At 39.2% G+C, this 23899-nt stretch overlaps 1 protein-coding gene across 1 annotated transcript; it reads right to left on the bottom strand.

The window, feature by feature from the left end:
• Nucleotides 1-11081: 11081 nt before the first annotated feature.
• Nucleotides 11082-12804, bottom strand: LOC311087111 (uncharacterized protein). Its single transcript, XM_084120355.1, has 4 exons — nucleotides 12708-12804; nucleotides 12504-12623; nucleotides 12250-12375; nucleotides 11082-11373 (listed from the first exon to the last, which is right to left on the bottom strand). The coding sequence occupies exons 1-4, from the start codon at nucleotides 12754-12756 to the stop codon at nucleotides 11306-11308; spliced, it is 363 nt and encodes a 120-aa protein (XP_083976481.1). The 5' UTR covers nucleotides 12757-12804; the 3' UTR covers nucleotides 11082-11305.
• Nucleotides 12805-23899: the final 11095 nt, after the last annotated feature.

The following is a 23899-nucleotide window of genomic DNA, read 5'->3' on the forward strand; positions in this document are numbered from 1 at the left end:
TGGCCACTGTCTGTGAGAGTGAGTTTCCCAATCAGATCCATCCCCAAAAGTTGAAAAGGTTGTGTGATCTTGCAAGAAATGTGATAAAGGATAATTAGATAAAAATATTCATTAAATTGTGTAAATATTCTAACATGGTGTGGGTGTATGGGAAAGAAAGAAAAAAATAAAGAAAGGACAGATAGATACAGTAGATAGATAGATTGATTACCTGTATAGGTGTAATTTTGACCTCTTCTTTAATGGATTTTTTTGGCGGCCTGACATGCCACACATTCAGCCACCTATTTAAAAATAAGTTATCAGTAAACATCAAGAAGAAAGATTTTATTAAATTTATGGACTTTTGTTAAAAACTTGTATTTAAATAATTTTTTTCACACAGTATTTTGTATTTGTATTTAAATACATTTTTTTCACACAGTATTTTGTAGTTGTATTTTAAAGACATTTCCATGTATTTATGCCCATCTCTGTCCCTTTCAAACAGGGCGCCTTATTTAAATGCATTCTCAGTCTGCCTGCTTGGCTGCTTCCACTGCATTGCTTGAAGCCATTCAAGACGATAGCAATGCTTCTCTCTGTCGGAGCTCTAGCCTGGCGAGTAAATCATGTAGTCCTCCCAGCATCATTAACTAGCCACTGCCGAAGTTACTGGAAACCTTGTATAGACACGATATCCCGGCACCAACTGGAGCTACACATAAGGAACTGTTTGCTTTGCTCTGTGAAAAAATTTACATCCCAGCAGCAGATTTTCCTCCTCCTCCTCCATTCTACGGCAGGAAACAAGCGCAGAAGAGAAAGAACCTCGACCCAGCTTCCACTCCGACTGATGTTGCACCCAAGCGGGCAGGTGGTTCAGCCGTCTCAACCCGAGCAGTCTACTCTTCTTCAGTCCAAAGCAACGACCCAGTGTTGTCACCATTGTCCAACATTCAGTTTTCGCTCTCCGACATGAACTCCAGAATTCAGGCTCTGGAGTCCGGTTCAACATCTAGGTCCTTGGCAAATCTTCTCTTCTTCGGCCCGTCTTCCGAGAACTCCTCATCGGCCACGGCGCGGCTGCCCATGCATACGCAGCAGCAGGATGATGACGTCATCAATTCGGTGACTGTACCACAAAGAACAATGGGAAGTGCAGTTGCCATGTCTACAGGCTCTCCATTCTTTCTGCCAGCTGCTGCGATTTCTCATCAGTTGAGAAGCCAAATCATTGCAGGTAATGATGTTAATCTTGTGAAAATATTGCTGTGCTCAGAAATGAGTGAGAAGCGTGTTGCTGATTGCGGCGATGTGTCTGTTATGCTTAAAGACAGCGATCCCTGGCTTTCAAAAATGTTAACAATAGCTGAATTTAAAGGGGGGGTGAAATGCTCATTTTCACTCAATCTCCTGTTAATCTTGAGTACCTATAGAGTAGTATTGCATCCTTCATATCTCCAAAAAGTCTTTAGTTTTATTATATTTATAAAAGAAAGATAGGCTGTACCGAGTCTTTCCGGAAAAAAACAAGCGTCTGGAGGCGGGCCGTGCGGCGAAGCTAAAGCTGTGCTTACCGAGCTAACAACACACAGAGACATTTGAAGCAGTTTTACTCACCGCCTGCGACCGCGAACCTTTATCATTGTGACTGCTCGATCCTTAAGCATTAGACGATCTGCAAATCCGTCGATCTGGGCTTTGTTTATAAAACAATCATCGTCGAAATGCAGGGAACAAACAGTCTTGCACAAAAACAAACAGTCTCTGAAAAAACAAACTCCATCCACTGGTCCCTTAACGCTGGGTTCTTTAGGAATCTGTGCAGGGTTGTCTTGCCCTGGCAACCAAAAACCCACTTCTTTGGTGACATTGACTTCCCAAACGCCGAGCAGAGCGCTTTGATGACGTACTGCTTTCGCTCTCTTCTCTCTCTGTCTGGTCTACGAGTGCGCGCGCGCCCGCGGAGAAGTGCCCTTTGGACCCATATAAGGAAATTCCGCCCCATCTTACGTGACACAGACCCATACTCGAAAAAAACTTTCCGAAACTTGTGACAAACCGGAAGGACAATTTTTGCACAGAAATACTCCTTCAAACGTACAATTTAATTTTTGAAACTTTGTCCATGTTTAGCATGGGAATCCAACTCTTTAACAGTGTAAAAAACTCAGTATGCATGAAATAGCATTTCACCCCCCCCCTTTAATGTGGTGTAGGATTGAGTGCAAATCAAATACAAATGAATTATCCAGGTGATTTGTTCAAACATAATTCCACACAGAACTCAACATTCCAGACACCAAATCACCAACCCCAGAGCCATAAAAGAAGGCTCCAGCCAGTCTACCTAACCAACGAAAACCCCCAGCTAAGAACTTTATGGCTATGCAAGCTTCAAAGAGATGAGACCCACTAAAAGAAAAGCGTTGTCAGCGTTTGATAGTGTTGGAAATTTTGATTGGTTCAGAGATGGCAAAAGCTTGGTGCTCAATCAAGATAACAGCAGAGAAGCTGCTGGACTCCACACAGACACAAAACAGACCCCAGTACCCCTAAGGACCTCTGAATGACCCAGAGTTTTGAAATCACTTCAAACCAAAGAGAGTGAGACTTTGACTACAAAAATACATAAAATCATCCCAAAACAATTATTAATGGACTTATAATCAAACATCATGCAACTACATAACTCTATATTGTGTCTACAACTTTTATGTGCGTTTAATATGCTTAGATACCATATAATTCATGTAATTGGTATAACTATTACGTGTTTGAATGAAAGTGTGTCGTGCTTCATATCAGTATGATCTTATGCTCTTGATTCAAAAGATGGCTTGAGTGAAATCTGTGTGAAATGTTCCGTATACTTATAATAGCAATAATGTCTAAACTGTGGCCTCTTTCCTCTCTGCTAGAGCTTAGAGAGTAAGGAGAGCACAGATAAGCTTGATTAATGATAAGAAGTGAAGAGAACGCCACCTCCTAAATAAAGACAGTGTCTAATTGGTCAGAACTGATCCAGGAGGCTGGGCGGACATTTGAGTTTAAAATCTTAACACCAGAACAAAGTTTAAGTTTTAGTGCAGAACAAAAATGCAGTGGGAGATGAAGAGATAAACCAGACAGACTAGTAACCATGTAGACGCGCAGAGACAAAGAACCCAAATTAAGATCAGAAGAACATGGGTTAACAGCTTCATTCAAGTCATCTAACTACTCTCGTCTCAATTCTTTTCTAAGTTTTCCTTTTCTTTTCCATTGTGAGTCTCGGTTCTAAGTTAAGTTTTGCGGCAAAGTTTTGTTCCACGATTCGACAAAACCAGCTTCAGACAAAGACTTTCAATCCATCCGCCAGCACACCATGTGATTGGCCGCCCCAGACATCAGGCACGAGGAGACCAGCCAACGAACTCGGGAAACCCCTTTTATGCAGACAAAGGGAATCCCAAAAGAAAAGACACGCAAGTAGCCTCCAGACTCTTAAGCTGAACTGGTGTATTGTATTGATTTAATAACCTGTCTAAGAAACGATAGAAGGGTTAATTAATGATTGATGGTTCGTTCCAGGTCATGTCTTATAAGTGCATATAGAAACTTGGGATTTCATCATCTCACTCTTAAAACTTATTCTTTCCTCACTCTCTTTCTTGCTGCAACTTGTATAAATGTGTGTGTGTGTGTTTGTGTTAGATATTAGTTTTATGTGTTAGAATAATCAATAAAGTCTTGTTTGTAATTTTTAAAGAGAAGTGTTACTTGTGTTATGTGCTTACAAATTTAATGTCTTAAACTGTTGATCTAAGTTACAGTACCTTGCTAACTACAGTGTTTCACTATAGTTTGGAAATTTATATCTGCTGCAGAGTGGATAGTTCAAATGAACCCTGAACGAGTCGTTTGCTCAGTTTTAATAAGTGATTCTTTCGAATTCCCTATAAATTATTTAATAATTCTTTTGAGCTAAATTTATCTGTTAGAATCACTAAAATTACTAAATTATCTTACAGTGGCATTTGAGGTTTACAGAGATGTCATATGCAAAATCTATCCGTCTCGTAGAGCAGAGCTGGACACATATTTAGCAATTATTTCTGACATGGCTTTGACTTATGGAGGAACTGTCTTCTATGACTATCATAAATCATTCTCTGCAAAAGCTGCTATGTTTATTCAACGTTTTAATCAGAGATTGGATGGTCTGTAGTCGACTTAACCCTCATAAGCAGACATTTCACTGGTCATCAAGCTCTCTCCTGCTCGATCTGTGGCTCTCATTCTCACACTCTCAATCTTTGCCCAAAATCTGTGTCTCCTCCACCCTCTAAGCCTGGCTTTCAAACTGATGACTCTAAGGTAACACCATTTGCAACTCCATTGTGCTATAATTTTAATGGAAATGTTTGCAAATTCTATAATTGTAAATATGTTAATGCTTGTAGTTACTGCAGGGACAGCCACCCAAAAACTGTGTGCCCAAGACAAACCCGCTTTATGAAAAAGGAGAAAAAGAAATATAGCCATCAACCCCAGTCAATGTTCCAAAGCTGGGACAGGCGCTGAGAAATCATCCTAACCGCTGCTTCGTCAATTATTTAATAACGGGACTTATCCAAGGTTTTTTTTTGCAGGATTGTTATGGTTACCTAATCATTCTTTTTCCTATAATAATTTGCTTTCTGCTGTAAAAGAACCTGAAATTGTAGATTGTTTTTTGTTGGAAAGGGAAGCTAAGAAAGGATTCCTGATTGGGCCTTTTGATAAGTCCCCTTTCTCAATTTGTCGGATTAATCCTATAGGGATCGCTACTCGAAAATATTCAGGGAAGAAGTGCTAAATTTTTTACTTGTCTGCCCCTCATAATGACGCTGCTCAAAGTATCAACAGTCTTATTCCTCTTGCTCCGTTTTCTCTGTTTTACATAACCTTTGACAACGCAATTAAATTCATAAAAATAGCAGGTAGGGATGCATGGCTCGCAAAGGCAGATATTTCAGACGCCTTTAAAGTTACGCCTTTACATCCATCGCAGTGGTATTTATTTGGCATTAAATAGAGGGAAAAATTATATTTTCGGTCAGGCTCACTTTCGGCTGTCGCAGTAGTCCAAAAATATTTGATACACTATCAGAGGCGCTATGTTGGATTCTCCTTAATAACTGCAAATTACCGCACGTGCCCCATCTTTTAGACGGTTTTCTGCTTGTGGATTATAAAAATGCAAAGCCAGAAAGATGCATTTCGGCTTAAAACACACTTTCGCCGATTTAGGTGTTCCCCTTTCTGAGGAAAAAACTTTAGGCCCTCTTAAAGTTATTGAGTTTTTAGGCATTACATTAGATTCCAATTTAATGCAAGCCTCGTTGCCCCATGAGAAATTAAATCGCATTAGAGAAATCATGAGAAATGCTCAGATGTCCATATTTTTTTCAAAAACAGATTTGCTTTCTCTACTAGGCCATATTAATTTTGCGATGCGTATAATTCCCCAAGGCAGGTCTTTTATTGCCAGATCTCAGGTTCTGGTCTTTGCTCCTTGAAAATTGGAATGGCATTTCTTTTTTTCATTATGATGATCTGGAGTCTTCTGCAGCCCTTAAATTGTATACAGATGCTGTGCCTTCTGTCGGTTTTGGGGGTTTGGGGGAGCTGCTATCCATGCCTGATAATAACATGTCCACCTCTCTGTTGGAATTATATCCCATAGTGATAGCTTGTATTCTGTGGGGCAAACAATGGTCTAGGAAACAAATTCTGTTTTTTTGCGACAATGAGGCAACTGTTAATATTATTAACAAAGGTCGCTCATCAGTTCCGTTTATCAACAGATTCGTCAGGCACCTTACTTGGTTATCTGTCATGGATAACTTCATTTTTCGAGCTGCTCACATTCCAGGCTTAAACAATCAAATTGCTGATTCTCTTTCTCGATTTTAATTTCAAGAAATTCCACCTCCTGTGTCCAGGTTCAGCATCAGCCAGCTTGGTCTGCCCTCCTTTCAGCCAAACCGTAATAGATTAGACATGACCCTTCAATCTTATTTACATTCAGCAGCCAAGTACATGTGCAGTGGTCTAGGCAACATCGACATTAAAAATGTATGACACTACTTGGTCTCATTTTAGTTCTTTCTGTGCCACCTTCTCTGTAGATGTACTTCCTGTCAATGTTTCATATGTTAGTGCTTTTATAAGTCCATTGTTTTGAGTCCCGTAAAATGCAGCCTTCATCCATCAAAAGTATAATCGCCGGCATACACTTCCACTTTTGAAAAAAATAATATCACATCTGAGAGAGGGATGCTTTGGGATTTATTCTGATATGATGTTAGAATCTGTTTTGCTTATGGCTTTCTATGGCTTTCTCAGAGGTGGCAAGTTTTCAACATGCACAGATTCCTTTAATCCGTCACATGACCTCACAATATCTGATGTTATATCTGCACCATATTTCTAAAGCACTCAAAAACTGAGGGATAGGGAAGGATCTTTTGTTTATGCTTCTGAAACTAACTCTGCTTTTTTTCCTCTGTCATCTATGTTGGCTTATCTGAGGAGTCGTCCACAAGCTCGTCTGGAGGACCCATTATTTACAACGGAGGAGGGAAAGCCTATTTCCAGAGCCTGGTTTGCATCCCGTTTCCGCCTGCTTTGTCAATACTACGGGCTTCCCCCTGAGTGTTATTCTGCTCATTCATTGCGCATGGGGGCTGCTACAACTGCAGCTTCCTCTACTCCCGTTTCTAGCCTAAAAGCTATGGGAAGATGGTCTTCGGCAGCTTATGAACGGTACCTCCGGCCAGATACTCGAGCCATCCTTGAGGCTCAGAAAGCTATGAGTGATGCTTGTGATATGTACTTGAAATAAATATTGCTTCAGTAACTAATGGGCTTATTTAATTACAGCTTTATTAGCTCTAGCTTCATTCCTCTTGCTAGCTTCACGTAGATCTATTGGCTTATTATTTTTAACTAAATAAGATTGGCTTTTTGAAATGCTCATTTTGATCCTCTGCTGGCTCTTCGATTTAGCAGGAAGAGCCAGGGATGATTGCCTGGTATGGTCTGTTTGGGGGGGATTTTTTTTGCTGCTTTCCCAGTTTTAAATGGGAGATAGTCCCCAGAAGCTGCTGCTGTTCCCTGACTAGCTTTCATGGAGCTCATGAAAATGATGGGTAATTCAGAACAGAGCCATACTGCCAAATGTAACTTTAACAATCATGCAAATAAAAAATTTGAAAAATTTGACTAAAAGAATTGTCTATGGTATTTTTGACTCAAGTGGTCCTGACTGAACTATTTTAATAGACTGCAGCTAATTGTTAAAACCTCTAGTAAATTAACATGTTATTTTGTTTAGTTGTCTATTCAGAATCAAGAATTTCTATTTTAAATAAAAAAGTTGTGATTCTCAATTCCAGAATCGTGCAGCTCTTCATTTAAATGTTCTGTTATCTTATGTCTTAAAACCTGTGGTTTTGTGGCTCTGCATGATCATGATTAGATGAAATCACACAGACAAGCTCTGGCCTCTTGAAGATACATGTTGAGAGCGCCATCAGACACAACAACGATTGCTACATTTTTGACAGTCTTGTCCCTTTCACTCTGTGGTTCACTCATCCAGATGTGGCCAGTTTGTGTTCTACTGACAAAGGACCTCTATTTTAATCAGAAATTGAATTTCATTTTACAGTAAAAAGGCTACATAAATAAGGATAGTTTTTTGTTTTCACAGTGTACACTGGAATGCATTTCAAAATAAAACAATATTTTTGTACCCACTGTCATGACTCTCAGTATTTTCACTGAATATTTTATAACTACAGACTTGCGTGCGCTCTGCATGTTTAAAGGGTTAGTTCACCCAAAAATGAGAATTCTGTCAGTAATTACTCACCCTCATGTTGTTCCAACCATGTAAGTCTTTATTTCATCTTCGGATCACAAATTAAGATATTTTTGATGAAATCTGACAGATGTCTCACTCCTCCATAGGCTTTCAGAGGGACCCAAACTCGCTGGCCCAGAATAGTTATTAAAAACATTGTTAAAATAGTCCAAGTGACTACAGTGGCTCTACATTAAGTTTATAATGCGACGACAATACTTTTTGTGCGGAAAAACAACAAAAATAACGACTTTATCCAACTATTAGTGTTCTTCAATGTCTGGCCTCTGACGAGAGTTCACGGGAGCGCCAGGACGCATGCGCGAGAACTGAGATTACGGCGTTCTTCTTCTACTACTACTTGTTACTGGCTGCTCACTCCTTGGGAGTATTACCGCCATCTACTGTACAAGATGACGTCCCGACATTGCCGGAAGCGCAAAACAGTCTGTTTATAAGCAGAGGAAGACGCGCGCTGTATGTAAGCTATTGAATTCGACGCTTATTGTGATTTAGGTCTCGATGATGTCCATGTGATGTCCTGGTGCTCCCGTGAACTCTCGTCAGAGGCCCACATTGAAGAACACTAATAGTTGGATAAAGTCGTTATTTTTGTTGTTTTTCCGCACAAAAAGTATTGTCATCATATGATAAACTTAATGTAGAGCCACTGTAGTCACTAAGACTATTTTAACGATGTTTTTAATACCGGTAACTATTCTGGGCCGGCGTGTTTGGGTCCCTCTGAAAGCCTATGGAAGAGTAAGACAGCTGTCAGATTTCATCAAAAATATCTTAATTTGTGATCCGAAGATGAACGAAAGACTTACATGGTTGGAACAACATGAGGGTGAGTAATTACTGACAGAATTTTCATTTTTGGGTGAACTAACCCTTTAAGTGTGTGTGGTTGCCAGGGTTTGGGGTTGGGGAGATGAGGCAAGGACTCAAGTGCAGGAGACAAGGGCTTCTTTAATAATAATAATAAAAAAATAAAAACAAGAACATAACACAAACAAAAAGGGCACATGAAGTACATTCAACAATGATCCAGCACTGGACTGCAAACACAGGGAGAATAAATAGGGAGAGCAAACAAAGCAGGTAACGAGGGAGGACAGGTGAGACAAATAGATCAATAATCAGGTAACAAGATAGGTGGGGTTAGACAAGAGGCTTGTTCGACTTGAACCGGCGCTGCACAGAACGATTGGTTTATGACATGATAGTACCTCGAGACCGAATAGAGAGTAGACGGCTCCTTTTGCTTTTGATTCGCTCTCGCGGTACTTTGATGTCATAAACCGATCGGTCTGTGCAGTGCCGGCTCAAGTCAAACAAGCCTAACGACAGGAGAGCACATGGCACAAGGAAACACACATGACAAGCCATGTGCTCACAACAAACAGAACTAGAACACAAGCACATGGCCAGTAAAACAAATCACAAGCGCACAAAATGAGTCATGAACACGCAGCTAATGAGAACTCATAAGCCACGTGTTCACACAAAACATGACAACATAAAAGCACACATTGTGTAAAATACAAGTTGCGTGCTAGTGCTACACAGCACAAGACAGAAGGTGACATGAAAGCATGCAGCCGATGTAAACACAAACCACATGCTACACAGAACACAACAACACATTCAAACAGATATATGAAGTTCATTGCATGCTCATGAAATGTCTTACAGGTGTTTAAAAAAAATTAATTGGATAAACATGCATTTCAATCAGCAAGGCAGAGGTAGCTGGCTAGCTTGTTTGGCTAATGTAATGTTAACCTAAACCACATACGTCAAACTCCAGTCCTGGAGGGCCACTGTCCTGCAGAGTTTATCTCCAACCAGCTCCAAAAACACTGGAAGTTTGTAGTAATCCTGAAGACCTTGATTAGCTGGATCAGGTGTGTTTAATTAGGGTTGAAGCTAAACTCTGCAGGGTTGTGGCCCTCCAGGAACTGAGTTTGACACCCCTGACCTAAACCTCACCTTTAACATAGGTGATTTAGTTGCTGTGCCCTTTCAGATCATGAGTTTCAACATCCTTCAGGTCTAGGTTGGTGGTTTACCGTAACTTCCGGGTGTCTTCTCACCAGAGCCTTGCTTTCGATTTCAATATAACAGATGCGTAAAATCAGTGTATTCTCTAGCCGCTTAACGTGCATCAGTTGTACATTCGTTATTGCAGTGCACAATGGGATTGAATGAGTGCACTCTGTCCACTAAGGTTTCAGACACCTGTCAAAAATGGCTGTCCCGTATTTTGGGCCTAATTTATTTGTCCCGTGCGTGACCTCCCATGTCCCGTTTTTTGACTAGCCTACTACGCTGATCTAACCACTGACTGATACAACAGCAACAGCAGCGCTGATCACGACACTTGAGAATGATCACCGACACCTGTCAACATCCAATCACAGATTTGCGAACATAATCCTCTGCCGTCTGGTCGCTTCCGCTTCAAGCCGGACTCGTCTTGCGCTAACGGTAATTCCCTTTCACTGTCCACGTTTTGATTTCGGAAAATCAGTTTTGGCGAATGCAAACAACGTGATTATTGTTCATTAATCCAACATCCAGCCAGGCAAGAAAACATGTAATCTACCTTTGGAATAATATGCTCAAAAAACATTTCTGATTATTATTCATGTTTAAAACAGTTTTTTTTTTCAGGATTCTTTGATGAATATAAAGTTCATAAGACGAGAACATTTATTTGAAATAGAAAGCTTTTGTAACATTATAAATGTCTTTACTGTCACTTTTGATTAATGTAATGCATGTATGACATTACAATTATTTTTAGAATTAAATTGTACATAAATAGGTTAAGCAAAACAAATGTGTTTATGTCTGATAACCTTTTAAACACATACTTAACTGCATACACTGAAATGACATACATTGTGTGATACAGTACAAATATTTTGAGTGTCCCTCATTTTCCTATAAAGAACCACGATTGTCCTGCATTTTCCTTTTCTGAAGTTGGCAACCCTACAGTCCCCTCAAATAGTGCCCTATTTAAGGGTATAGGGGGCGATTCCGAACACAGGGCTTGTGTTCTTGCAGTCTTTGTTCTCATGCTCTTCTTGTATACCACCACCCATGACGGTTGCTAATTGAAGTTAAACTAATTTCCGGTCACTCACTGAGATAGAAGTAAATATTTTATTACAGATGTTCATCACACTTTTAAAAAAGGCAAAGTTTTTGTTTAATTCTTTATTACATTGTATAATAACTTTTCCTTTATGCAAATAAAAGTTATGTGGTAGTTTTAATGCAGTAATTTTTTAATGTTAAAAAAGTACATATTTTCAGTTCCTTAACAGCAGAGCAACAAACAAGCTTTATTCAGATTGTGTATCATATTTAGTTTGTTTGATGGTCTTTGCTGTAGAATCTGAAGTTCAGCTGGACTCACTGAAACAGGAAGTAGAAGAGCAGAGGAGACACGAGCAAGAGGAAGCTTCCCTTATACACTCCATCTAATCAAGACAGGAAGGAAATTAATATTATTAACACTCCACTACTAATACTTACAATAATATTGATAATAATAGTTATGAAAACTGCATGTTCATTGTTGATTAATTTCTCACAGTTTTTTTTAAAAAACAATAAAACTCTGAAAGTCCTATGGCGCTTTTCCACTACAAAGTACCAGCTCGCCTCGGCTCGACTCGACTCGGCTCTGTTTGGTTTTCCACTGTGTAAAAGTTGTACCTGTACCTGCTTCCAGGTACTTTTTTTCGTACCACCTCCGGCGAGGTTCTAAGCGGGCTGAGACGAGCTGAGGCGATACTAAAATGTGACGTGAAAACACGGCAGACTGCTGATTGGTCAGAGAGAATCGTCACTATTCACTGCGTCATCATTGCACGCGCCAGACGGAGTATCCTGAATAAAAAAACAGCAAAAACAAAAATAAAAACATCCAAAAACAGCATACACTCGATTTCCTCCATTGTCCTGTGTGTGGGGGTAGCGGGTGTGTCTCGCGTAAAAGATTAAGTCACGGCAGTTTCCTGCGGCGTCGCTATGACGACCAGGTACTATTGTGGAGGTACTATCTGCAATGGAAAACGGAGCGAAAAGCGAGCTGAGCCGAGCCGAGCTGAGTCGAGGCGAGGCGAGTCGAGTCGAGTTGAGCTGGTACTGGTAATGGAAAAGCGCCACTAGACTAATTCATAAGCTTCTCCTTTTCATGCTGCTATAGCTTTACACTATTTTTGACTACGTTTGATATTGTGCTGCTTATTAACAATCACTTGTTCATATTGAATTATTGTTTGTATAATTTCCTCATTTTAAGTTACTGTGGATGAAATCAAACTAGCGCATGATCAAACAATGGCCAATACCTGCTGCATTGCAAAGATCAGTGTTACAGCAGCTCATAGTCGCTGTCCCTCCAGTTGGTAGCGTTGTAGTCGCTGGTACACATTCAGGTGCGCACCCTTTAGTTGTGACAGACACCTTAGTGATACCTGTAAAAAAGACATAAATGTCCATATAATAAGATAATAAAACAATTTCAAGATAAGCAGTTAACATGTATACTTTCTCTCCAGTGGTATCACTTATACAGCAGATTTTCACATTATACTGGACTTACCGATGGATTGTTCAACCGTAGTGCTTGAACATTTAGAAACTCCATCTGCACATGTCTCCTCTTTTGCTGCACAGGAACCCGTCAAATCAGGTGTGCAGGAGTAACACTTGAGAGAATAACCTTACAGACAGAGAGAGACATTGAGTTAGCGCTCTACAGTATGATTAGCAAATAATACATTTCAATACTTGCTGTTTTTTGTACCTCCAGTGAGAGAAATGAAAAGAAGAACGACAGACACCTGCAGATTCATCCTGGGTCAGGAACTGAATGACTATACAGAAATAATGATTCATTTTCTTTTATGTCTGTTCAGAAAGGGGTGGGTTTAGAACCCTTTGTTGACGTCCCCAAGGCACTATGACAGTTGCTAAGAAAAGGGAATCGGACACTTAAACAAGTTGAGGCTCGTTCAATTTCTGTGGAAAAGCGCTTTGTCTCCCTCTAATTACTACTCCAGAAGCATTTAGATAATTATGAAAACATTTCCTGTTCCTAATAATCCATGCTGCTCTTTGTTAACATGTCTCAAATGTTGTCTCACACACATGCTCACGCAAATTTCTAACATCGAGGATATCGTTTGAGATAAATCAATTATACTGCAACAAGAAATAATTTTCTTTGGTTAATCATTTTGGCAAACCCATTCTTCAGATATTACACCAAAAATGGCTGGGTTAAAAACAACCCATTTGGCAACCCAGCACTATAGCTGGGTAAATATCGGACATAACAAATGCTGGCTTAAACATTTTAACCCAGCAGGGTTGGGTTGCACAATTTAACCTAAATTCTGCTCACACTGAGTAAACACTGGGCTAATTTTAGCTCATTATTTGTTATTTCCCTATCAAGCAAATGTTATTTATATTATTTAGGCTATATATATATAGTCTTTGAAATTACTCTGAATTTATTCAAATTTATTTTCTGCACTATTTGGCATGATTTCCAAAATGTTTTGTAATCCTTTAAAAAAATTCAAAGCATTTGTATTTATATTTCCATCATAATATACAAACAAACTTTGTCCGATGATGTCCATTTTATGAAATATCATGTGGTGTGACCATCAAGGAACTACCATTTTGGGACTTATATGTTGAAAACTATTCAAACACAGGACGTTACATCATATACCAATTTACCAAGGACCCATGGAAGCAGCAAGCAGGTTTGTAATTCTCTCAAATTGGAAAAAAAATAAACCTCTGTAATGGTTGGTATGTAGTTGCCACATTTGGATGTCATGTGGTATGACCTCAAAAAAAAAATAATATTAAAGTTATTTCTACAAATATATATTTGTATTATAAATTTCATAGTGACCTTTTTTTTGGGAAGCTAGCTTGTTTTGTTTAGGTGGCCAAATCTGTGCCTGTAAATTTTGAATGAATTTGAAAATATCATGTGGTGCGACCAAATATCATGTGGTGCGACCAATGCAGAGTGTTTTCCATGATAGATATATGTCCTAGATTGGCAGTTTTATGCTTTTATATTCAATTGACAGTTTATATACAAAAAATACTTTAATTTAGTATCATTTGGAATAGATTTTTATGCAATTTGGGATATTTTCTTCATATATTCAAGAAAAATGCAACAACAAAAAATTAGAGCATGTAATTTCAGTTTAGTAATTATGCATTTATTAGTAGTGTATTTATTATTGCCTATTTATTTATTTAAAACTATTTGAATCTATTTTACCAGATGCCACTGCCAAGCGAAAAAATTCTGACCCTGCAGCAAGAGCGGAGTACCTTGATAGTACCTTGAGAATAGTGAAATATTATTACAGTATAAAATATCTGTTTTCTATGTGAACATATAGTAAACTGTAATTTATTCCTGTGATCAAAGCTAAATTTAATCTTCAGCATCTTTAATCCAGTCTTCAGTGTCACATGATCCTTCAGAAATCATTCTAATATGTAACCCTGGGCCACAAAACCAGTCACATGGGTCAATTTTTTTTAAATTGAGATTTATACATCATATGAAAGCTGAAAAAATAAGCTTTCCATTGATGTATGGTTTGTTAAGATGAAAATCTGGAATCTGAGGGTGCAAAAAAATCGAAACATTGAGAAAATCACCTTTAAAGTTGTCCATTTATGTTTGCGATATTGCTATATTCACTCATCAAAAATAAATATTTTATATATTTATGGTAGAACATTTACAAAATATGAAACATGATCTTTATTTAATATCCTAATGATTTTTGGAATAAAAGAAAAATTTTGACCCATACAATGTATTGTTGGCTATTGCCACAAATATATCCTGTGCGACTTGTGACTGTTTTTGTGATCCAGGGTCACTAATGATTTGCTGCTCAAGAAACACTTCTGATTATTATCAATGTTCATATTTTTGTGGAAACTGTGATACATTTTATATGTCAGGATTATTTGATGAATAGAAAGTTCAAAAGAACAGCATTTATTTGAAATAGAATCTTTCGTAACATTATAGCCTAAATATCTTTACTGTCACTTTTTATCAACTGAATGTGTCCTTGATTAATAAAAGTATTAATTACTTAAACTATTGACCCCAAATGTTACCTGTATACAATAATTTTATGAAATAATTTATATCTATAACATTATTATTTGTTAGAAAGAAATTCTAAGTCAAGTTAAAAGAAATGGTGCACTTGTGTTTGTGATGTGATTTTTATTAAAAAAAAGTTTATGTTCAGGAAAATTCTGTGAAATTTGTATGAAATCTGGTTTAAATAAAAAAAATTGTATAAAATGTATTGTTCATTGATCTCTTTAAATAGATTTTTAACTACATAAGGTCTTCATGTCATTTGGAGCGACCACTTATCATGTGGTGCGACCAATAAAAGCAATCACTGTATTAAATGTAAAATAAAATATCTTATTTCTGTGGCTGAAATATGAATCACTGATACAGTATGCTTTAGTAAATGATATTTTTAAAACATTTATATCAGTTTTATGTGATTTACAGGAAAAGTAAGTCTGTTAACTAGATTTAAGAAGGCAACTCAGAAATTATAGAACAAAAACGAGATCATTATTTACAAAAACTCAAAAGAAATGCAAAACTTGGTTTCTAAACACTTTAATTACTAAGATTAGAGATTAGAGATTATCCACTCAGTGCTAACAGTGGCATCTACAATGCGGTTGCATCTTCCGGTGGCGCTGCTCTGCTTGCGACCCGGGCACGCTGTCTACTGCGATCGTCGTTTTGTTTGTTGTTTGCGTTGGCTTGTATGTTTGTGAATGTGTTGCTGCGCTGTGGGAACGTGAAGTCAACATGGCAAGATTTATTTATTACACATATCTTGTGTTGCTCATTGTCGGACTATGTGTACCATGCCAAACTTATTCAGCGGGCTTCCAGGCCCAGCGTCTTACTACCTACACCCGAGATGCGCTGCTGGCACTCCGATCGTCCAATCTTCCACCTGTGGATTTACCAGCCTGCGTGAGCGCTCGGCCAGCGCGGTCGAGGAAAAGAGGTCGGCGCGGTGGAGCGCGCCAGCGTTTACGACGGAGAGGCAGCAAGCCTCCTCTACCTTCAATGATATTATGCAACGCAAGATCACTTCGAGCTAAAATAGACGAACTTCGGATTAATACCTGGACATGCTCTGAGTATCGCACCTCAAGTTTAATGGTGATCACGGAAACGTGGTTACACAGGGATATTCAAAACTCTCTGGTTGACATCGATGGATTTTCACTTGTCAGGGCAGATAGGACTGAACAATCCGGAAAAACGAGAGGTGGCGGCATAGCTGTGTATGTAAGTAACAACTGGTGCAAACAGTACACAGTTAGGGAAACACTTTGCTGTCCGGATGTTGAGATTTTGCATTTGACTATGAGACCGTTTTACCTCCCAAGAGAGTTCGGAAGTGTGGCCGTGTGCGTTGTGTACATTCCCCCCAGCGGGAATGCAGCTAGGGCCGCAGCTTGCATTGCTGACTGTGTACATCAAGAACTGCAGCGCGCTCCGGGCGCCCCCGTGTTTGTAGTGGGCGACTTCAACCACTGTAAACTTGAATTAGCACTCCCTGGTTTTGAACAATATATTAAGTGCAGCACACGTGAAAACAAGACTCTTGACAAATGTTATGGCAACGTTAAAAATGCCTATGTAGCCAAACCAAAAGCCCCATTGGCCAATTCAGACCACAACGTGATTCACTTAATTCCCATCTACAAAACCATGCTGAAACGCAGCAAGCCACAAGTGAAAACAGTCACCGTGTGGTCTGATGAGGGGATAGAAACACTAAAAGGATGCTTCTTGTGTACAGATTGGAGTGTGTTCCACGACACAGATATTGATGTTACAACAGAGACAATCACAGACTATATAAATTATTGCATAGATAGCGTCCTTACAAAGAAAGAGGTTGTGGTTTATCCAAATAATAAGCCTTACGTAACCAAGGAAATAAAAGACTGCATAAATCGAAAAAAGGCAGCTTTTAGAAATAATGACAGAACTGAGCTAAAAGTGGTGCAAAAGGAACTGAACAAACTGCTTAATAAAGCCAGAAAACAGCAAAAGGAAGTAATTGAAAGCCACTTCACAACCATGAATTCGAAAAAACTCTGGGACTCAATGAAAGCCATCACTAACATGGCACCAAGTAAAGTACATATAACCACTACAGATGACCGGATGAAAGCTAATGAATTTAATGACTTTTACCTCAGATTTCAAACTCAGGATTTTAACAATGAATGCACTAGTATCCTAAACTCCATCAGCAAGGATTTGAACATAGGACATGAGATAGACTGGTTACAGATACAGTCACTGTTCCAGCATCAGTGTACTAGGAAGGCTAAGGGTCCAGATGGAATCTCTGCCCGCTTACTGAAAACATGTGCGGAGGAGCTTGTTCCAGCCTGGTGCCCTATCTTTCAGCGATCACTTGACTCTCACATCATCCCAGCCCTATGGAAAAAGACTGTTATTATTCCAGTCCCAAAGAAACCCTGTCCCAAAGAGAACAATGATTTTAGACCAGTAGCATTGACATCCATTGTAATGAAGTGTTTTGAGAAATATATGGTGTCTCTTTTAAAAACTGAGGTTAACAAAAAGTTAGATCCCTGGCAGTTTGCCTATAAACGGGGTAGGAGTACAGATGACGCTATAAGTAGCATCACCCACCTAGTCCTTAAGCACTTGGAGGATCCGAAGGCCTACGCACGCTTACTTTTTATAGATTTTAGTTCGGCCTTCAATACGATTAAGCCAGTTATTTTACTTGAGACACTTAAAAATATGGGTGTAAGCTCTTTTATTGTTGAATGGTATTACTCCTTTTTAACTAATAGGACACAATATGTTAAAGTACACAAGGCAGTCTCAGACCCTAAATTCATCAGCACAGGGGCTCCACAGGGTTGTGTGAGCTCCCCTGTCCTTTTTACTATCTATACCAACGATTGTGTGAGTAAACATCCACACAATTATATTGTTAAATTCTCTGATGACACTGCTATCCCTAGCTTATTGTTTCGAGACCAAGACACAGTCTCCTACCACTCAGAAATTAAACAGTTTGTGGACTGGTGTGATGCTCATCATCTGATGGTTAACGTCACTAAAACAGAGGAGATGATATTTGACCCAAGATCAATCTGTGAATCTAATCCTGTACTTATTCACAACACACCAATACGTCAGGTTACGTCATATAAGTATCTGGGTGTTTTTATTGATTGTTCCCTTACCTGGCACATTCATGTTGAAAATCTTTGCACCAGGTTGCAACAAAGGATGTACTTTTTAAGAAGGCTAAGATTGTATGGTGTTAATAGCAAACTCCTGCTTCTGTTTTTCAAAATGATTTTAGAGAGTGTGATACGTTATAGCATGCAGACCTGGTATGGTAATCTTTCAGTTCAGTTTAAATCTAAATTGGGGCGTCTGATCAATACAGCTTTTAGAATTGTAGGCTACCAAGAACAGTGCTACCTACAGTCACTGTATGAAAAATCTGTGCACAGGGAGGCACATAAGATTCTGGATGACACATCCCACATTCTGAATAAGGAACTAGAGTTGTTACCCTCAGGTAAACGATTCAGAATGCCGTACTGTAGGTTAAAGAGGTATAAAAACTCATTCATCCCAGCTGCTATTAAGATGCTAAACAGTAGCAAATGACTGTTACCTACTTATATACTTTTTATCCCCACTGTGTTGTGCAATTATTATTATTAATTTAATTTATTATTATTATTATTTTTATTTATTTTTTTATTTTTTATTTTTTTCTCTTCACGATACAGTGTAATGACGTATGTTTGTATTGTTTATATTCGGTGTATATTTTATGTGGTACATTGTAAGTGTGTGTCGCAGTGACTGCAGCCCAAGACAAATTTCCCCCCTGGGGGACATTAAAGTATATTTTATCTTTTTATCTTTATCTTTAACTTGTAAAAAAAAAATGTTTAAGCATGTTAAGGAAATTAATTAATTTTAAGATAAATCACGGTCACACCACATGACATTTTTTAAGGCTACGGACAATTCATCTAGATGAAAAAACACTAAAATCACTTAAATTAAATTTTTTAAATGAATTTAGGTGTACACAACATCCTTAATGTTTGAACAATTGCAACAGGTATTATTTTTTTTTGTATTTTAAAATTGACCTGTCGAAAATCCTTATACGTCATTGACCCATATATATATATATATATATATATATATATATATATATATATATATATATATATATACCAACTACTCTACCGTTTGGTGGCTAATAGCACAACGGCTAACACAGATGTGTGTTAAAAAAAAAAAAGAATTTAAAAAAAAAAACACCGCAGCATAAACATTCCCATTCTTCTTTCTAGAATGATGTTCTGTCACTTAACTCTCCGCTAAAAAATATATTCATATGAATGAGTGGCGGCCTCAAATGCTCTCACCATGAGAGGAAGCCTAAGCTATAAACATAGTTTACAACTAGAATGAGCGATGGCACACCTTGATTTATCTTACATGGGACAACAAGGGAAGCCATCACATACTCGCAAAAGAAGCCCATACAACATGCAGCCTACCGCCTTTTTACATACCAGAAGAGGCGGTCTCACTAACCAAGCCGAGGTGGGCCATCAAGGCAAGGCAAGGCAAGTTTATTTATATAGCACATTTCATACACAATGGCAATTCAAAGTGCTTTACATAGAATAAATTAAAATAATAAAAAGAAATAAGAATAATTAAAACAGTTTAGATATATAATATAATAAAATACAGTACAGTACGAACGAACGGACGAACAGTGGCACAGTGCTCATTCAGTAAATGCATAGCTACACAGATGTGTTTTGAGTCTGGATTTGAATGTGACTACTGTAGGAGCACATCTGATCTCTTCTGGAAGCTGGTTCCAGCTGCGGCTGGCATAATAGCTAAAAGCGGACTCGCCATGTTTAGAGTGAACCCTCGGTATTTCTAGCTGATATGATCCTAATGATATGAGTGATCTGTTAGGTTTATATTCAGTGAGCATATCTGCAATGTATTGAGGTCCTAGGCCATTGAATTATTTATATACCAGTAATAATACTTTAAAATCAATCCTAAATCTAACTGAGAGTCAGTGTAAAGACCTGAGGACTGATATGTTCATATTTTCTGGTTCTGCTCAGAATCATGTTGGCAGCGTTCTGTATGAGCTGCAACTGTCTTATGGTCTTTTTGGGAAGGCCAGTGAGGAGTCCATTACAATAATCCACCCTGCTGGTTATGAAAGCATGCACAAGTTTCTCTAAGTCTTGTCTGGAAACAAAGCATCTAATTCTTGCAATATTTTTCAGATGATAGTATGCTGATTTAGTTATTGCTTTGACATGACTACTGAAACTAAGGTCTGACTCTAGTGGCACACCAAGATTCCTGACTTGATTTTTAGTTGTTTGACCCCTAGAGTGAAGGTATGTGTTCACCTTGAGAACTTCATCTTTGTTTCCAAATGCAATGACTTCAGTTTTGTTTTTGTTTAAATGAAGAAAGTTTTGGCACATCCAACTGTTGACTTCATCAATGCATTGGCACAGGGAGTCAATGGGGCTGTAATCGTTACATTACATATGATAGGGCTAAGTAGATCTGTGTGTCGTCTGCATAGCTGTGGTAAGCAATTTGGTTCTTTTTCATTATTTGGCTCATTGGGAGCATATACAGGTTGAACAGGAGTGGCGCAAGAATTGAGCCTTGAGGGACTCCACATGTCATGGATGTCCACTCAGACTTGGTCTCCTATACTCACATAATAACTTCTTCCATCTAAGTATGACCTGAGCCATTTTAGGACTATCCCAGAAAGCCCCACCCAGTTTTCTAGCCTGTCAAGAAGTATGTTGTGATTGAAAGTGTCAAATGCAGCACTGAGGTTGAGTAGTACCAGCACTGATAATTTGCCTGAATCAGTATTTAACCGAATATTGTTTATTATCTTTATGAGCGCTGTCTCTGTGCTGTGATGCGGTCGGAAACCAGATTGAAAACCGTCAAAGTATCGCCAAAGCTTAAGAATTTGATTGAGTTGATTGAAGACAACTTTTTCAATGATCTTGCCTATGAAAGGAAGATTTGAGATCGGTCTATAGTTGCTTAATATGGTCTTATCCAGATTGCTCTTTTTCAGGAGGGGCTTGACAACTGCAGTTTTCAGGTAGTTTGGAAAACTCCCAGAGAGAAGTGAGGCATTTACCACTTCTAGAAGATCTGCTTCTAAACTGTTTAACACACTTTTAAAAAAAGATGTGGGAAGTGTGTCAAGAGCGCAGGTTGATGTTTTAAAGTGCTGTACGGTTTCTTCCAAAATTTTGCCATCAATTTCTTCGAAATCAGACATAGTAACTACTTTCTGAGGTTGTGGTCTGATCTGTCTGACCCCAGCGCAACTCAAGGATGTGCTGATCACCTTTCTGATATTATTGATTTTCTCAGAGAAGATAGAAGCAAACTCACTAAAATCAGAACATTGTTCTCATCATGGGACCAACCTCAGGCCTGATGTAAGAAGCGCCTGGGAGTCGGAGAAGAGGGGAGAGGGCTGCGATATAATCAAGCCCTCAAGGAAGGTGATCCATCACCGACGCTGTGTGCGCTTATGCTGGATCACCTCCCTCAGATCCCTCTTCTTGCTGGAGTCTCGTCTTCTCTGTGACCTACTCCTCCATGAAGGGGGCACATGAGAGGTGACACTGGTTCTCTGGCCCTGTCTATGGTCCTTGGATTGTGAGGGGCCAGGCCCTCCCGCTTGCCTCGGCGTGGATGCGGATCTCAGCGGTATGCAGGTCCTAAATGCCGCTGAGCGCGCATTCGCTTCTCTGAACTTTCCAACCCGTGAACTTTCCACGGAGTTGCCAAAAAGTTTAGAGTGCGAAACTGGCGAATCGAGGAGAAAGCTTTTCTGTTTCTCCCCAATGTCAGCCAGGTTCAACCACAGATGTCTCTCCGTGGCCACAATCACCGCCATCGACTGGCCGATTGCGGCAGCAGTTTGTTTAGTGGCCCGGAGAGCAAGATCAGAGGTGCGCTCCCCCTGGTCGAGATCCCCCAGCAGATCGGCCTGGTACGACTGCAACACCGCCATGGTGTGCACTGAAGCACCGCAATGTTGCTTTCAAAGGTTTGGATTGCAGGGTTGGAGCTCTCAGTGTTGATGCCCACCCAGATGTAAGATACTTCGCAAACATCTCGTCAATGGGCGGCATCGACACATACCCAGGTTCTCCCATCCCCTCAACATCAGCGAAACTAGCCCGCTGATGTCGGTGGATACGGGCAGAATATATGGGCTCTTCCATGCCCTCTCGATCTCAGTATGAAGATCGGGAGGTGGTTTATGGCCAGGGGGAAACCGATCGTCAAGCCTACCGCGAGCGATCTCTCCCCTGACGCGATGCCATGGGAAATGCAGCCTGACCGATCCATAACATCGACCAGTTCAGCATACACTGGGCAGAGTGGCTGAGAGGGTTCAGAATCTATCTGATTATCATCACCCTCATCAGCCATCTCCTGCTGATCCTGGAGAGCACTCATAGCTGGGCTATTTTTACTCTTGAGTTGAGTGGTGACTGAAGGGTTTCCTAGGTTGTCCCTGCCCTACAAATCACCCGAAATACATCCAAGGGACTCTAACAATGGCATAATTCAGGGAAAGCTCATCTTTAACAGAGTCATTAACCCTCTGGGGTCTGAGGTGGTTTCTGGCCCTGGAGGTGTTCTGACATGCTCTGACATTTGTGCTTATTTCTGTTACTTGTGACATTTTCATGGCTAAAGTCTGATTACACTGTATTTAGCACAAACTCTGCTACAATAATATATCAGCAGCATGTTTGTAAAAGTTTGTAGTTTTGAGATAATGACATTTATGCGTGGTTTGTGAAAATACAAAATATTTGCTCCAAAACTATGTGAAAATCACCCTGACTGCTCATTCAGATAAGACAATATATTGATAAGACGTAAGACGTGTTTTGTGTAAGAAAGCTTTATGCGAGGAGGCGTGATCACATCATTAGTATGTATTGTTTTCACACCTGAGAAAGACAAAGACCCTCCCCTAATGGCCCTATTAGGAGCTATCAGGCCCTGTCATTCTGAGCAACCTTGCACAAAGAATGAGGAGATTTAAAAAATAATGGCTTTTTGATTGTTTGGATTTATTTACAACACAACATAATCCAAATATACACAACAAATGACAAAAAAAACACATTATTAAAAACAAAGACAGAGACCTTTGTGCCATTCTTAAAAATATTGTGCATACCTTTCATTTCCAAGGTGTTTGATTTTCACTTTACCATGTTCATGTACAGAGACTCATGTGAGTGTCAGCAGGACTCAGTGACATCTGGTCCCAAAAAAAAAAAAAAGTGAACATACTGATATCAAGAGAAACTATAGGCCTGCACGATTTTGGGAATAGATTTTAGATTTTACTGGTTAAAATTGCTTTTTAAAATTCACAGAATACACACACACACACAAATGTAGGGCTGTCAACTTTAGTCGTTTAGTCGACGAATCGGTCGATGTCGTCTTGGTCGACTGACATTCTCATTGGTCGACCAGTTGCATTTTTTTTTTTTTTCACCAATAAAGAAATTTTCATTGATTTACTCCTTGATATTTATTCCTTTATAAGCAGTTATATATTACTGTATTATAAATATAATTAGCCTATGTTTTATCCCCAACTTTAAATGCAACTTTAAATTTTGTAACAGCCACAGTTTAGCGCACCACGTAGAACACTCGTGAACCGCACCTGTGGCTGGCTGCACTGCTGCTTCGCGCTCAGTAAGGAATATAGGTAGTTTTGCTGACTG

The sequence above is a fragment of the Abramis brama genome, assembly GCF_963993115.1.
Source record: "Abramis brama genome assembly, chromosome: 7".
In the NCBI taxonomy this organism is placed as follows: Eukaryota; Metazoa; Chordata; class Actinopteri; order Cypriniformes; family Leuciscidae; genus Abramis; species Abramis brama.